This window comes from Lutjanus erythropterus, chromosome 5 (assembly GCF_056507025.1).
Source record: "Lutjanus erythropterus isolate fLutEry1 chromosome 5, fLutEry1.hap2, whole genome shotgun sequence".
Lineage (NCBI taxonomy): Eukaryota > Metazoa > Chordata > Actinopteri > Lutjaniformes > Lutjanidae > Lutjanus > Lutjanus erythropterus.
The window spans coordinates 20,913,426-20,931,425 of NC_139321.1; the positions used below are offsets into that span (position 1 = coordinate 20,913,426).

Sequence of the window (18,000 nt, forward strand, 5' to 3'; positions counted from 1 at the left end):
CTGCTCCTCTTGACGTCTACACCTACTTCGTGTTTTGCGTGTTCTGATTGGACAAACCTAAGGACTCCCCTTTTAAAGTGCGATTTGATTGGCTGCAAAGGCAGGAAGTGAAAATAATTTCTCTCAGTCAAGAGCAATCAACCATCGAAAGAAAAGTTGCCGAAGCCCGAAATTATATCATGGACAATTACTATAGTTAATTTGGCACAAGTCCGGTTTAAATGGGTGAAATTCTAAAATAACGTTCAAACATAGAAAATGAGGCCTTTGTTTTTAATAGACATTATTCGATTTCTTTTTTTATGTTTGCAACAACGTAATAAACATTTTCTACCAGGAGATGGCAGTGGATGGCATTTGTTTTCATTTACAAACGTGGGTTTGTTTTTACTATTTTCTTTCCACATTTCACAATCTTTAAAGGCTTTACAGATTTTTTTCAATATATTTTATAACAAATAATACATTCACATATATTTTAGAAGAAGACGGAAAAAAACGTTTTGTTTTTTTTTCTTGAAAATGTTTTTTAAAAATCCAAAATGAATATTCTGTTCAGCTCTGTGTATGTGTGACGTTTGGTTCCACGGCAACCACTACATCAACCTGGCAACCACTGGATTTGAATTGAACAGGGCGGGCAATGTTATCAATAACACCTTTAAAGAGGCATAAAAACAAAAATATCATTTTGAAAACATTTAACATTTCATCTGTCTAATCAGTTTTCTAATTCACCAATTCTCTTCTAATTATGTATTTTTTCTTGTCTGTCGTTATTGTTCTCATAAAGCTGTGATTGTGCTATCCATCTATATTGTGTAGTAGTGTTGTTATAATACATGTATTAAATAATTATACGGTATCGTCAGTGAGATTTTGAGGAAAAAAACAAAAGGTTGTCATACCTTGACATTTCAAAGCCATGTTGGATGTGGAATGTAGTATTAGCACATTCAAGTATCATTTAATAATATAAATCGGTCCTAAAATTTTAAGGTGCTGTCACATAACATAATCAGATTTTCTTTGGATTCAGTGTTTACCCAACAAAAATCCCATGATCCAAATTCCACAGTATAATTGGCTCATAGTGTACACAAACAGGTAAAAACAACTGTGATAGCCTTACCCTGTGACAACAATATATTGATTGAGCCCAAACATAAAACTACTGACGGTTTATAACAATGCCTGAAAATATAGCTTTATGCTCACATGAACAATGCAATCTGCCATCAGGAGCACTGGGACATGGACAAGGAAAGGAAAAGCTCAGAAGAGGGGGGACTCAGGCAAAGAAGGAAGGGGAGCAGACAATTATTAAATGACTTACAAAGAGAACAAGCAACAGTACTCAGGGGAAAAGTAAGATTAAAGTTCTGGGAATGAGAGTAGATACCACATTGTGGGAAAGAAGGAAATGGGGGCTGTAATTGCTTAACTGCAGCTGCATTGAAGCAGTTATGTAAATGTCCCTTGATTAGTAGATTAACGCAATCCAGTTGAGAGGATAAAGCAGGACCCTTATACTGGTTTTGGTCTTTCACATGCACACCTTCAATCTATATTAGGCAATCTGTCTTTTAAATAAGCTTAGATGCACATGCACTCACAGGCACAGTTCCCATCTACTTAAATTAAGCAAAGAAGCTTAGACAGATATTTGTAATAATGAGCCTGTTATGTGTCCAAATCTTTTGACTATGCAAATCTCCTTACAGATTTGTTGGGGCCACTCTACCCCTGCATGAGAGTCAACACATGCAGATTGTTACCATGTGGTCATTACTTAGTTGATTTTTCTTTGGTCTGCTTGTTTTTATTCTTTGTATCTCCTGAAGTGATGGAGACTTCCCCATCATCTTTTCCAATCTTATTCCTGCCAGCTGCAGTTGTTAAAAACTGCTGTATGACACACCAGAACAGAGATCAGTCCAAAATGGATTCAACCCCCTCCTCGTCTCCTCCTGTGTCTAGGCAACAGGTCCCTGTATGTACAGTGCAAGCCCCACCCACGGTCTCCCCCCGGCATCGACAATGACTCTCACGGAAAGAGAGACCTGAGGAGGAGATGAGGTATGGTCAGTAACCATAGCAACCAGAAGGGTTATGTGAGAACGGACATTGACTGCAGTGAAGAAGAGTATTTCCATCACAAATGCAGAGGCTATTCTGACCTTTGAAGTTCCTACAGGGAATTGGACTGTAATGCGGGATGGATGAACTGCAGCCAGCTGATACTTTGGTCAATTTCAAGACCTTATTTAATTGCACGCTATGTACTCTATACATATCACACTAGCTTGTTTATGTTATGATACTAATATAAGAACAGACAGCATGTAGTCATGCAGGTTTCACTTTGAGGAAATCCTCAGACAGGGAGTTAATCCAACTCTCATGTTGATGCCACTGACTAATTGTCTCATAGAACATGACCCATCTTTTATATGAACCTGTTATTAAAAACTCCTAGAAAATGTTTTTGCTTAAATCACTGGCACTTCCTACACACTTATTGAGTGGGGAAAACTCAGCTCCTTCCTGTGGCTTATGTCCCTTCTTCAGCTGCCAGCCCTCTATGTATTGATCTGTGGCTATTTTGAGGCCTGAGTGGAAAAGAAGCAGAGAAAGAGGAAAATCAAATAAAAGCAAAAATGGAGAATGGGACTCTTTGTATGCATATTGGCTTTTAGTCACATCCTTTTAGTCCTCAGTTTTAGGAGACAAAGATATCCTGATTATTAGGCTGGTTTGCACAAACAAGGATTACATTTTTTTAAAATCATGTTTTAACTTTTAATTCTGTTGCACCGAACTTCAAAAGTAAAACCAGCTTAAAATGAAGAAAGATTACATTTCAATCTGTCTTTCAACAACAGCTCAGTATTGACTTTAGTTTTATCTTCTCTTATTTGGCAAAACTGTCTAATTAATTTGGCAAACAAGCTTCTCACAGAGGAGAATTTAGAGCTACTTTGCTGAGCCATCATGAGTGGATTAACTTTATTTTTAGCTAGCTAGCAAACAGTGTAAAATTACGTTAACTTTTTTTTTTTTAGCTAGCTAGCAAATAATGTAATGTTTTGTTAACTTTTGAGCTAGCTATCAAACAGCGTAATGTTTTGTTAAGCTTTTAGCTAGCAAATGATGTAATGTTTTGTTAACATTTTAGCAAGCTATCAAACAATGTAATGTTTTGTTGACTCTTTAGCCAGCTAACAATGTAACGTTAAAGAATACAGACCATTTTTCTCTATATGGTTTAGTTCTAAGAATACTGAATCCAACATCTTCATAATACGGTGTCTTTCATTAGACACTTATTCCCCTGACTCAAAACTCCACATTTCCAGTCTGTAACACAGACTTTCCGTTAATATTTAAAACTCTGAAGCCCAAGCCCACATATGACGGCATCAGAATTACCTTTTAAAACTCTGGAAAGCTCCCCCCAGAGCCACAGAATACATGAGTTGTTCTTCTCTCAACGAGTAAACCTAACTTCATGTGCAAAATTGTTGGAGTCCTGCTTTTAATAAAATATTAAAGTTGAGACAAAAAAAAAAAAAAATCTTTTCAGTGAAAGTGGCATAAAGCAGCAGGGACAGAACCAATTTAATTTCATGCAGAATACATCTCACAATACTCACAGACACTACATCACACTACAGTACCATTATGGTGACTTTATGGTGACAAATTGGAAATTACATAATGCATTATTTATTTACATTTCAAGCCACTGGACCTAATGCTAATACAGCTCTACATAACTCTCCTTGTTGACTCATTGGTTGTACTGTGACTACATTAAACAACTAGTATTATGATTCTGGGTGTGGGTGGTAATGGTGCAACTGTAGAGCAAAGTATTCGACTCTCTAATGGAACATTTAACAACTGCATTTCCATTAAACACCTCATAGCTTACCCAGAAGATCGAAACACAGACAAATCTTTGTTTCTATGTTTGAAAAGCTTTTACAAGTACATGAAACATCAAATACGAGTTTATTCTGTTACACACAACCATGTCATCTTGTTATGTTCATGTTATGAATTAAAGTTTTTGGGGATGGACCGTGGAACATCAGTCTCAGAGTTTTTAGTGACTCAGTGGTGACTCATGCCCGGGAAGCCTAATTACCTTCATATGAAAGCGTTGCGTCACCACAAGCGCTCCAGACTAGGGACTTGGGGTTACATTGTGCAAAATAGGTCAGTTTGGTGGCTGGCTTCCGAAATGGATGTAAAAGTGTCTTTTCTGTCTATATATTTAAACTAAATGTGGTACAGACTGAGGGTTTCTCATTTGATTCTCTGGCCCCCTCAGAATACCAAAGGCCGCCTTCAAAAGCTATAAATTTAATCTGCCAGCAGTCATGAATATGTTAAGCTTATTATGGACAGCTCTCATGGATGTGCTGAAAACCTAAGATGATTATATTAAGTTAACAAAAACAGTGACTCCTCACATTACCGTGTTAGTCATAACGAGGCTAAAGAAATAGAAATAGGCTGACTGACCGGATCTAATGTTATCACTGCTAATGAGTGCGATTGTTTCATTCTTGTATGAGGAAATCTGTGATTAGGATGCTTATATAACTTGTACATTCATTCTAGTCAGTCAGATAGTCTCAGGATACTTTTCACTCAAAATCTACTGTCACTTTTACACTTTCATCATCAGTGTTATCACCTGAGTCTAACACCTGGGGTTGTTTTTTATCAGCAGATAAGACAAAGACTAATCACAAGGTTGTTGTGCTGGCAAATAAAAAATAGGTTTACTTTATTTCCTATTCTGTGAGTTCTCCTGTTGTTCTTTCAGAGGGAGCATGGGATAAAAACAGGCCCACATACCATATTGTGGAAAACAGTAAAAATACCTCAGGCAAAACAATTAACAGAAACACTGATTTTCTCTCTGAGTCAATCCCACCAAAACAAAAGAGGACACACACCCCCCCCCCCCTCCTCATCGCTCTCTGCCTGCAACCACAATGTTTTTTCACTTTATCACTCCATCTGGGTGTCTGTTTGCTGGCCTCAGCAGGAACCTGAATGGAGTGCAGCTTAATACTCCAAACTCGCTCCCTTTGCTCCTCTGCTTCACCTCACTCAAACATGTTCAACACATATAAAGAGCACAAGCCTATACAACCTGGAAAAATGTCCACTGGGACTCCAGTTTTGCAGGAGAGGACATGATGTAGACAACTGAAACTCGTCCCTGACTATGTGCTGCTCCTCTTCTTGCACTTCCTTTGGCCTGTGTTGCCCTGCAGCAATGGGCTGCATATGCTGCAGCCACAGAGGGCTGTGATGGTGTGTGTGGTGCTGCTTGTGAATGGCAGACAGGCAGGCGCAGTGTGGAGAGGCAGAGAGAGGCAGCTGTGCGTAAGTAATGCATCCTCCAGAATCTGGGTCACACTCACGCCACTTTCATATTGTCAGATTATTTCACCTAGTTCTATGATTTGGCGAGTCATATTGTCCTAGATAGATATACTGAATTAGAAGGCCCCGCGGTACCTGTAATTGAAGCTTTTCAGTTACAATGCATCACAGTTATTGAAGAAGATACACAACAAAATCTGTGGGGATGTTTTTGAGTTTGTATAATAATGATGACGGTTAACCATTTATAATGTTGACTTAAAAAGAACTATTTTCTGACAATAATGCCTGGTAACAGTGGCTCAAATGCATCGTGAAACATCACTATGATCATCATCATCATTATCATCATCATCTAATATACAATAAGTGTACATCAGGTAGGGAAGAGTTGGGCATCTTGTCACGCTTTTTTGCTTTCACTTCGATTTCTTGATCTCAGTACATCACAGTCATTTTCTACACTTAATAATAGATTCTTGTGTACAAATATATAATCTTTACATTTTTATTTAGATTTAATGAATTTTCTTCTTTTTGCATTGGGATGTGTCTCTTTTTCATTTATTATTTTCTTGTCCCTTTATTTTTTATATATAATTTATACATACAAAACTTCTACCAAAAGGAGCACAAGAAAGAAAAGAGTACATATTAAAAAAATGAAAACAAAACAAAACAAAACAAAACAAACAAACAAAAAACCAAAACAACACATTTGTAATGCTAGGTGGGATAAATAAAATAGAAAATAAAAGAAAAACAACACACACATATATATACATATTTTTTAACATATTACAAGCTGTTTTAATTGCTTTTTGTTTCAGAGGGTGTTACTAAAAGTGACAAAGCAAGGCTTCCTATCTGGATATGGAATCTTGCCATTATAAGAATTAGGTGAATCATGTATACATTGTAAGTGTTCTTCTATGCATCATCTTACTAGCCATAGTCTTCCAAACAAAAAAAAAAGGACAAAAACCCTCATCCAATATTTTCAGCAATAAAAACACAGAAATTGACAGAAATTATTCACAACTGGGCAACACCAAAACGAGTGCACAGCAGATTCAGGAAATCCATAACAAGAACTGCAATTCACATCAATGTCTCTCTGAAACTGTATTAATGTGTATGGTATGTGCCTCTCTACCGGCCGTACGGCCTGACGTTTCTCCCGCACCGGCGGCGTGTTCACGCATTTACTGCGCGCGGTGTCATTCTTGAACACGCAGTCAGGTGTCGCGCTTCTATCACGCTACCGGCGACGCCCGCCCGGCTTTTCTTCTTTTTTTTTTTTTTTTAACTCCCACGTTCACGTCGACGGACACGGGCATCGAAACGGTTTCATGTATTTATTTATTTATTTATCTATTTTTTTCCACTCGTGTGTGAAATGTATAGGAGCGGATGACGTCGCGTGCACTCAGTGTGTGTGTGTGTGTGTGGGCGTGGAGCAAAGTGTCAACGTGCGGCGCGCGAGGAGAAGGAGGAGGAGAAGCCTGGAGCTGAACCAGTCTGCAGCCAGTGGAGGATAATATCAGCGGAGGAAATACAACTTCAGCTGCTGGAAAATGTGTGTAATATGCGAGGAATAAAGTTGTCGAGGGTCGCTGTTTGCAGTTAGCTGAGCTCGACATCTTTTTAAGCGCTGGAGGTGAGTTCATAGACCGAAGCACAGCCTCCCTTCCTGGATGTGAAGCACATTAGGCAGCGACGTGTCTACATCAGCACACTTGTGACCGCTGGACCTCCATTACAGGTAAGTTTAACAATAGACAACTTCTGAAATATAATTATATAGAGTCTGACAGTCGGTTAGGTCGGCTGTTGTGACATATGATATAGTCTAGCTATCTGACATCCGTGTTTCATGTGCTAGCAACGGTGCAGTAACGGACAGAGAGCGGTCCTGGCTTCATCATATCTGAATGTCGGTGTGAGTTTGAGCTAACTAACAGTTATAGAAACTGCCAAGCCTCATAATATCGACCCAGACAGGGACGTGAAATTTGGTTGCATCACGACCCTGAGTGACATCTCTGGCCGACTGTGCCAGCTAGCCAAAGAGGAAATGTGATTGCAACCGACACGAGTGATTAATATTCAACTGCTTTTACTGTCCTCCTCCTCCTGATACGTTATCTTAGCCGTTAACGATGTTTCTTCCCTCGCCTACGAGGGAGGCCACCGGTGAAATATGGGCCACATCACTCTGTGGTCACGGTGGAAATGCTGCATGACAGTGCTTCACGCACAAACATAAACACATTAATACTGTATACAGCCCGGGTGCAAGGACATCCGACCTTTGTGGCTGGCTGGAGGATGCTGCAGCAGCCCCATGCATGTCGCCGTGGGGTGTGGTTGGCAAGCCGGACAGGCAGGCAGGCTGTCAGCAGTGTGAAAGCGCTCTCTCCAGCAGCGCGCTACTCTATAATCTCCCATTTGACAGCTCATTAGAGAACTGGCCACATCGCATTAAGCCGTCCCAACATCCCCACTATATCCCTTCACCAAGCCAGTCCTCTGCCATGCCTGTGATGTTACTCTGACCGTTTTCTGTGTTTATCGGCGAGGACTCTGTCTGTCATAGCAGCGCTGCTGTAGCAGGCGGCCCCAGAGGCTCGTAAATCTGCCTCAGTGGACAGCCAACATGTGTTGCACACTCACTTCTGTTTGATCAGCCTGCTCAGGGCATGCTGCAAAAACTATGATGTATGCTGTGCACATTTTATATGTCGTATTAAAGGGTTAGTGCACACCTAAATGAAAAAATCCACATTTTTTCTCTTACCTGTAGTGCTATTTTATCTGTATAGACTGCTTTGGTGTGAGTTGTTGAGTTTTTGGAGATATTGGCTCTAGAGATGTCTGCCTTCTCTCACACTGGGCTTGTGGTGATCAAAACTGCAACAAATTACATGGTTGTGTCTAGAAGGGATTAACCCACAGACCTACCAGAGATTCCGCAACACTGAGTATTTTAACCAAAGCCATAAACTTTCCCTAACCTCTAACCAAGGTTTTTTTGTTCCTAAACCTAAGCAGATCTTAATTACAGCATTGTCACATTACAAAATATTATTGGTTTGAAAATTAAGTAACAGCACATACAGATCTTGAGTTTCTCCAATCTGGGGTTTCCATCTAGACACACCTAAAATACATTTGAAAAACTCAACAGCAATGTCTCGCTCCAAAAATAATCGACCTCGAGATCATCAACAGGCCTCGTTGTGAGCAGTTTCATGCTGGAAGCATTTTCTTTCTACTGTCTGCCAACCATATCTCAATGCAGAAAGAAGTGCCCATCTACTCATGGATAAGAGACTCATGCTTGTGACAGTACAGGATGCCAACATTGATGGCATCCTCCTTGGCTAAGCTGTAACCTCTGGTCCATGAGTAGATGCAGGCTTCCTGCTGCAAGGTGATAGGATTGATGGGTGTTGCTCAGTAGAAAGAAAATAATTGCTGCATGAAACTCCTCACTACAAGGTCTGTTGGTTATCTTGAGGAACCAGATTTTCTGGAAAGAGATGTTGCTGTTGAGTTTGTCTTTTTTTTAATGTATTTTTTGGGCGCTTTGAACACCACAAGCTAAGTGCCATCTAGTTCAGTTATATTCAAGAGAAGGCAGACATCTTTACAACTGATATTTCCAAAACTCACCCTCACAACTCACACCAAAATTATCTATATGGATAAATAGAAATACATGTAAGAGGAAAAACATGTATTTTTGATTTAGGGTTGGATTATTATGTGACATGAAGATAGGCTCACTGTCTATTTATACTCACTCAATGTTATTTTTTCACCTTGACCTCAAACCCGTCAATTTGATCTATATCATGGTATAACTTCAATGAATGCTGACATTCATCAGGACTCCACATTTTCTCACTTTTTTCTCTCACCCCCTGCCTTTATCCACTCTCCTTGCCCCAAACTTAATTCACCCCACTTATTCCTTATTCATAATACTATCTCTCCCTCCATACCCCTGCCTTCCTCAGCAAAATGCTTTGAGTAACAGGCTGCTACCAGCAGGATAATCCCTGTGGACTATACCCACATGTACATGCCTCTCATATTGCTTTACTTCCTTTACTATAACCCTTTCATGAAGATATAAGAGGGTAGTTCATCCTGTATTCTTAATGTAAAGAGTGGGAAAATGTCTGATCTGTACATTTAAGTTTTCATGTAAGCCAGGGGGTAAATAGCAACCAGCCAGTACTGACCAATGTGCTGTGTAGTCAGACAGAGAGAGAGGCAAGGTTAATCACATTACAGGATTGCACTAACATGTATTTCTGAGGGGGGAGAGGCTATCACTGGAACTGCTAACATACTTACACAGATGCTCTCATGCATGCTAAGCATACATACACATCGATGTACATGTATATACCAAAAAGACACAATGTCTACAGCAAAGAATTGGTGCATTAGTAGGTACTGTTAATCTAAACACTGAACAATAAAACTAACAATAGCATAACTGAGTAGATGGTATTTGTGTGTCTGACAGAGACACAGAATGACAGAGAGACTTTTTTCTCTGTCTGTTTGGGTTGACTAGTCATCGGGGTCAGTAACTCGTAGTCATTCTGTTGGCATAGTAGTTTTTAGGTCATATGCTTCACTAGTGTTGCACTTGGCTTGGTTACTCAGCCTTTCAGCGGCATCTTTACAGTGTCTTTGGAGTATCACCAGACTGCTGAGTGTGCATGTGTGTGGACTGTGGAGGGATGTCTGGAGTGTGGCCAGACCTGTTCTGACAGTCTACACTCTGCTGATGCTGATATGACTACATTGAGAATGTATGTGTATGTATGTGTGATGTGTCCATATATAAGTCTGTGAGGCACTGTAACATAACCAGGAGTATATCTCAGTCTGTCCTCACTCACTGTTGATTTTTTTGAACCTCGACAGAGAGGCCAAGGAGTCTTTTATTGAGCTCCCATTAGCAGCTCTTTTATGTATTTATTGGGCCTGCGTGTCTCACTGAAGTCTGGTTAATGTTTGACACTTTGAGTGTGTGTGGTCTGTCTAGCTTTGAGGAGGTCCATCTGTAAGTGTGTAATAAGCTTGTGACCATTGCAAAGACATTTGTCAACCCAACTTTTCTGTAGTTCATTTATAACTTACAGGGGTTCCACTGCTAAACAACAAACCTAACCTTTAACATGCATTATTATGTATTTTAAATGCATGTGACATGTTATCAAAGTACAAATACAAAAAATGAAAATAATTTTAATTATTTATTAATTTATTTTGTAGGCAGTAGGGAGCAATTGTATCATACATCATAACTTTTTGTGACGTTTAAATCACAGTGTTATGTTAATTCAGCTCAGCAATGCTGTCATTACGTACAATAATAGCATATCTTTCTGCAGGCTTCATTCATTACATGTCCAGCAAGGATAGTTTATTTCACTATAGTCAATACTCATTATTCCACAACACTTGACTTGTTTTAATCATTAATATAGACTTATTAGAATTTTTTGAGGTGTGATTAATCAGTTAGTGGGATAGAAGCAGGCAATGAGTAGAAAGCAACTTGATTTTTCGTAGTAAGAAGCAACTGAACTGAAATAATTAGTCAATTTATCAGTGAGCCAATCTATGAGATTAATTATTTTGATAGTTTATTAATCATTTAAGTTAATTTTCAAGCAGAGATAAATAAAAATATATATTTGTAGCTTCTTCATGTGATGATTTGCTACTTTTTCCAGACTTTCATTGTAGTAAAATGAATATCTTTGGTTTTGGACCAGTGGTTGCACAGAAAAAGTCTCTGAAAGTATGATTTCGGTTTGGTTTTCTGATCATTTATAGATTAAATAACTAATTGATTTAATCCAGACAATGATCAATCCAGACAGTTAGTAGACAGCTTGATTGATAATGAAACAAGGTGTAATAATTAGTTGCAGTCCTAGTCGTAATAGGACCAAGTTCAGAAAGATGTAGATGATGAAAGATTGTAGATGATGTAGAAGATGATTATTTCTTTCTTTACAACATAGCTGGTGTGCTAAGGTATGTTGCAAACTCACAGAAATGGTTTAGGAACACTGCCACCACATGCTTCTCAATGGCAACAGAAAACCCTATAGTTTTATTGCCAACTGGTAGGTGGACATTTTTTTTTGCAGGGGCCTCTTGTTTCAAATGACCAAAACAGTCTCCACCTGTTAAAGTGTCTACTTTAGGCACCAGTTTTAAGAAAGTACTTCCTTGCCTTGTCCACTGTATTGTACAGTTCACTGTTGATGGCCTGTTACAAAGAACAAACAAACATTGTCTATATTTAAATCTTTCAACTAAAAGGCAAAACTCAGGAACACCCACCAACAAGGGTACTTTTGTAACCCTATACAGGCCTGCCATTTGACAGAGAGAAGGGGGATATCCTGAGGCAGTTATGAAACTACCTATATGTTTGTCACACTCTGTGTTTTAAGCCTGTTTCAAAAGGATCAAGGTTTCAACAACATCTTCAGCTAATATTCTTATATTTGTGGTGATGGACACATTTTTTTGCTGACTTTTGAGTCCACTTCTCAACCAACAATTAGCTAAATTGTGAAACTCCTCAGCAGCTGCAGAATTTCTTCACCATTTCTTTCTTGCAGTCACAATCAAATGATTTAGCTCCATTGTTTGTTTAAGCTGATTGTCTCAGTGTTACAGTCAATGCATTTAAATAGGCCTGGCCTTCAATGTGCATTTTTTTGCTGAATTGTTCACTTAAATATAGCCTAACTCTTTGCCAGATATGACTTGTGATTGATTAGATGAGTCAGAGTGATTTTGTTAAGTTATGAACACGGGTTGATGATGACTTTTTGAGTGCGGCTGCCCGTTTTGTCTGTTGAAAGGGTTTGTTTAAACACTAAGGCTCTCAAGTACAATGTAAGCTGGGTAAGTGTTTATACTTGGAGTAGATGAGGTAATTTAAGGTCTGTGACCTATGCAGGCCTTTGTTTGCTTCTGCGAACATTAAAGGTGCTTGTTAGCTTCTTGGTCCCCCATTAAAATGTTCCATTTTCCCCTATAAACTCTCAGAGTTAGGTTTTGGCTGCCAGCTTGGGAACACATGGCTTCAGGAGGCTTTGTGGGAACTGGGTGGGGATGATGATGTTACATGTATTTCTCAAGTGGAAAATGTACAATGCACTATTAAACGTACAATATATAAGGTCTACTGCTTAGAGTCTCTCTTACATTAAAACAATAATAAAAGATGTACTTTGATGATTTGATGTGGTGTGATGCATAAAATGCAAACTTACTGTCTGATTCACGAAACATGCACCGACTAAGGTCATTCTTGAGTATGAATCTTAATTATTCTAAACTGATGTTTCTCTATATAAAGAAATATTTTTCTTCTTCTTCTTCTTCTTAGTATTATTATTATTATTATTATTATTATTATTATTATTATTATCATTATTATTATTATTATTACAGTACAATACATTAATAAAATGTAACACAAAGTGCTTCACATAAAAACAGTTATGAATGATGACAGTTATGAAAAAACATATAAAATAAAACAAGATAAATCAACCATAAAACCACTTCCAAGACTTCTGTTAAAGTTTTTTAATGAATGTGGTTTTGAGATGCTCTGCATTTAGCTAAAAGTTGTATTTCTAAGACAGCTGGGCTGTCACCATTTGTGTGTCTGAACGAATTCACATAAGAAAATATTGATGAATCCAGATTTGTGTGCAAAACGTTCGTACATATGGTTTAAGCACAAATTTGTGTGTACACACTGTTTGTGAATGAGGCCTAATGTGAGTACAGCATTTCTTCCAATCCAAGATTAGATTTGACATTCAACTTTAAGGTAACGATTCAATTAAATTTTTCCATTGAAACATTTTTTTCAGCACTGACAGCTCTGCCATTGTTAGATTAGATTTGTAAAGATCAACGGATCATTGGTTTTATGCACTGACAACTGTACATTTTCAAATTCTTCTGTAAAAAGAAAGCCTGTTCATATCAAATGTGATATAACAGCCAGTAAGCTCTGCGATGTCATCTTTGAAATGTTTCCTCAGACACATGCCAGATCATGCCACAAGTAAGCAGGGGTGGAGAGAAAAAGCAATACTGGGAGAATCTCCAATTCTGCTTTAGATTTCAATGACTGAAAATGTGACATCCCTAACGTCCAGTGTTTTAGATATTTCAATGCAGAAATGTTACATATTAAAGCTTAAACCAAGAGGTTTGTTGTGATGCAAGTAAAAGTTATCAGTACTTGGACTCTGACCCAAAATGTATGAAGACAAACATGTTTAAAATGATTGAGACACCACTTAAATTCACATATCCAGGGAGAAAGAACATTACTGTACACCCAGATGTTAGTAGGATAAGCCATCCATACCTCCTTCCCCTATGAAGAAAAACCAGTGAAACCATCCGGCATGCCTCTCAGCCATTTTTCTCTGTTACACTTGGTCTCTGATATGGCACAAGCATGTGTAAACACGCTTAAAAAAGTGGCAGAAGTGTACTTTTAAATTACGTGTGCAAATGTCTGTACACGTGAGATACATCTGAGTCTAGTCTGTTGACCAGCTGTAAATAAATACATGCTTGTTACTAATGTGAATAAGTGCAGGGATTTTTTTGTGCCTGTGTGAATTGACGGCAGCTGTATCTGTCCCTAGTTGTTTTGGTTAAGACTCAGAGAGTGTGTGTTTGTGTCAGTGCTTTCAGTGTGTGAATGATCTCTCTCTCCCTCTCTCTTTTGCTGTCTCTGTGAATGAGAGTGAGATCACTGATTGCCTCTGCTCGCTAGTGTCGCCATGCCAGCAAGTGGTGGTGGAGGGATGAGAGAGGTTAGAGACTGTTAAAGGAGAGGGGGAGAGATGGATGAAGGATGGTTTCTCTGGTAGAGCTCTGCATGTTTTTTTCCTTAATTTGCTCCTTCTTTTTCACCTTCTCCGCCCCTCTCTTATAAGCTTAATCCCACTCCGTCCTGTCCTTTATTCTTTTTTCTCTCCCATCCCCACTGGTTCCCAACGTTTGACTGTGCGTGATGTGTAGAAATCCATGTGGAAGAAAGCTTTCTTGCCCTCCAGCATCAATGCATTTTTGTTTCTCAGTCAACCTTGGCTCAGAGATGGGACCAGATAACAAAATCATGTGTGCATGTATGTGTGTTTTTCAAATGTGCAGCCTCTATACGATGCAATTGTTTGTGTGTTTTTGTGTGTGCACCATGTCTGTGTGTCTCTCAAATCCACCGTGAGACTCCTCCTTCCCATCATCCTTTGCTATGAGAGACAGTTTTTGAGAGCAAGGGTTGCCTTGGTAACTATTACTGCCATCTGTGTATGTTGTCCGAATGTTTGGTTATGTGCACGCAGAAAAAGATGGAGTCGCCGTCTTAAAGCTTCAGCTCCCTCATCGTTGCATTATTTATTTAATAGTTAGCAGGAAGACTGTAAGGTTACTGGGTTACAATTCATTTCCAGGAAGAGATTAGAGGAGTCCACTTTCAGCTCAGTGAATGTGTGCTATTGCAGCAACACATCTACAACAAAATATGCCCAAAATACTAACACAGGCTTGCCTTCAGTGAGAAGAAGGACAAATAGTAGAGAGTAAACTAATCGTTAATTTAAATAATTTTGTATTTGCCTTGCTATGTGTGGTTCAGTTGGATGTCACCTGTTTTTTCAGCTTAGCCGATGTATATCAGTGATGTCCTTGTTGGTTTTACAATACAGCTGAAACTGCTGTCAAATAATAAATTAGTCAATCAACAAAAAAATAATAAAAACTATTTTGATAATTGTCTAAGTCATTTTACAAGCAAAAATATCAGCTTGGTTCCTCAAATAGTGATGATCTGAAGCTTTTCTCTGTTTTATATCACAGCTCTTATAACTATATAGTCTGACTCACCAGATGTAGTCTGTTGGCCTGCCCGCCTGTTTCAGCTTCTCCGTTACTATGGGTAAGAACAACAACCTCTGAGCTAGCAACCTACATGCTGAATATGGCAAGTTAGCACCTGGTTGCTAGCAGCTGTTACCTTTTCTTTTGTGTCGATTTACCCATTTTAATACCACCTGCTAATGTCCCATTCCCCCTTAGAAACTATTTTGCAAGGGCATTGTTACTGCATTCTGGGCTTAAAGCTGCCTAAGACGACTACGGTTCATTTAAAGAAATACAAAGACAGATCATTTTTTCCCCATATAGCAGAATGATCTTGTGTGGAGCCAGACCTTTCTCCAGCCCTGACCACTGTGGAAATAGGTCTGGCTATGTGAGACTAAAAGATAAATAGTGCCAGCAGACACTCTGTCCAGGATGTCCAGTATGATTAGAATGAGAAAGGTGGAGACAAATCTTACAATTGCATTATACTGATGGCTAAAGTGGAAGGCTCGGATGGCAGTAATCAAGACATTCACCACAGTCTGAGGAGTCAAGACAACATCAATCTGATATCTTTTTGGAACAGTAATTTATTTCTTGATGAGAAAGTGTAAAGCCAAAAAGAAGGCAATAAAAAGGATGACAGATGAACAGATGAACAGATGAAGAAAAATTGAATAAAGCAAAGATTTCTAGATCATAATTTCCAAGGAGTCTTGTTTTGAATGCCATTAGTACAGACTGTCGGTGTTCAGGGAAATTGCAGTGTAGTGATAAAGGAGTGCTGATTATTTGATGATGACTGCTTTTTATTCTCTATACTATATGTGTGGGTCCAAGAACAGATTACAGGATCTCAACGTAAAGAATGAATTTATACTATTGAGAGACTAAGAAACTATGGTGGTCAGACACATTCTCATGCACTATGGAGCTTCTAAATACAGCCCAGGGACTAGGATAGGATAGTGATAAATTGCCCAGGTGTATGTGTTCAAGAGAAGAGGGTGGCAGAGGAGAGTGTAAATGTTAGTCCCAAAAATAGTCTGTTTTCCCCAGGCTGCAGCACGTCATGTGGCTTGTGCCCAGAGTATTGTGCAGAGTAATGTTGTGTAACCCAGTTTATAACACTGACTCACCCCTTTCCATCTTTTCTTTTTCCCTCTGTTTGTCTGTCTATCTCTCTCTCTAACAGAAACTCTCAGCAACCTCCAGCAATGATGTAGACTTGACGACGACATGATGATAATGCGCGCAGGGAGGAGGAGCAGCAACTGACTCTCTCCTCCTTTTTGCCACACGTGGCACTCTGTGTCCGTCCTGATTGGGCGGCCAGAGTGCTATGTCCTCAACCACACCCCCTGCGGCCCCGCCCTTTAAGAAGGGAAGGAAGCCGGAGAAATCAGAGGTGATGACTGAGTCTGTGCAGGCCACCAATGAGGAACTGAGGAGCAAACTCATGGATGTCCAGATTGAGCTGCAGCAGGAACGGGGCAAGGTGTGTGTGGAGAAAGAATCAAAACCTTAAAAAACGTAAAAACATAATGACATAATACATTTATGTGCACTCTAATTTCCCACTATTATACAGAATATGGACATGTAAATAGCATAATCCATTCGGATATTCTGACTTTGGCCTTATTCTGAATACAGCATTTTTCAATCATAACCTGTGGGATACGCCAGTATTATTCAGGAATTAGGAGCATTCATGTATACAATGTAGTTGCAATATGCATCTCAATTGGGGTTTTTATCAGTTTGTGACACGCAGCCTCTTGTGTGCTTGCAGTCAGCTTTGTGTGTTGCAAAGAAACCAGCTAGCCAACACTTTTCAAGAAAAGAAAAGCCCACATTTCTAGTCGGATGGAGAAACAAACACCTACTTGTAAACATTATGAAAGACTTGGATATCAGTAGGTTTTTGGATATCCACAAATATTGCAGGTCTGACTATGACAAGACAGAAAGGTGGTTGAATGAATGAAAGGAGGCTGTGTTGGCACAGCTGCACAAGTCAGCCACCAGTGGACAAAATACTATTTTGATGCAAAGAAGCAAAATGGCTCAAGCGGCTCCAGCCATTCCACTTTTCCATCAGAGTATGAAAATGCTCAACTGCATATTAATGGGAATATTAGTGGAATATTATTTTTTATTAGCCATGTAAACAGCTTAGTAGGAATATTGTGTTTTTTTGGAACAAGGGCAAAATTTGAATATTTTTAGCATGTAAATATATCATTGACAGTAGAGTGGTAGTCCCTTTTACATCATCACAAAGGAGGTAGAGGAAGAACAATTTGAAGTAATTATTTATAAAGTATTGACTTATTTATGCAGGCTCACAGTCACAAAGTTTAAAAAATAAAATTGTAATAATTTTTTTTACTGCAGCTAATATTCAATACATACATATTTACAAAGAAGTAAAACTCACACTAGGAGCTGTGATAATGGTGATTGCTCTCAGCATGAGCTCATACTTCTATGCCATGATATGCCAGTTCCACAAGTTTTTCATCAGTGCAAATGTGGCCAATCAGCTTTTTATTTACAGCAGTGGTTAGGCCTGCCCTCTTGGAAAAGCTGTCAGGGTGATTTGCCTCTTCTCTGGTTCTTCTGATTGACACA

General features: G+C 38.9%; 1 protein-coding gene across 1 annotated transcript in view; it reads left to right on the forward strand.

The window, feature by feature from the left end:
- The first annotated feature begins 6,562 nt into the window (after positions 1-6,562).
- Positions 6,563-18,000, forward strand: part of jakmip1 (janus kinase and microtubule interacting protein 1) — a 33,257-nt gene continuing 21,819 nt past the window's right edge. The window contains exons 1-2 of the mRNA XM_084719126.1: positions 6,563-7,174; positions 16,559-16,861. Coding sequence (XP_084575252.1) covers positions 16,706-16,861 — 156 coding nt within the window. The 5' untranslated portion in view covers positions 6,563-7,174; positions 16,559-16,705. The remainder of the gene's footprint in view (positions 7,175-16,558; positions 16,862-18,000) is intronic.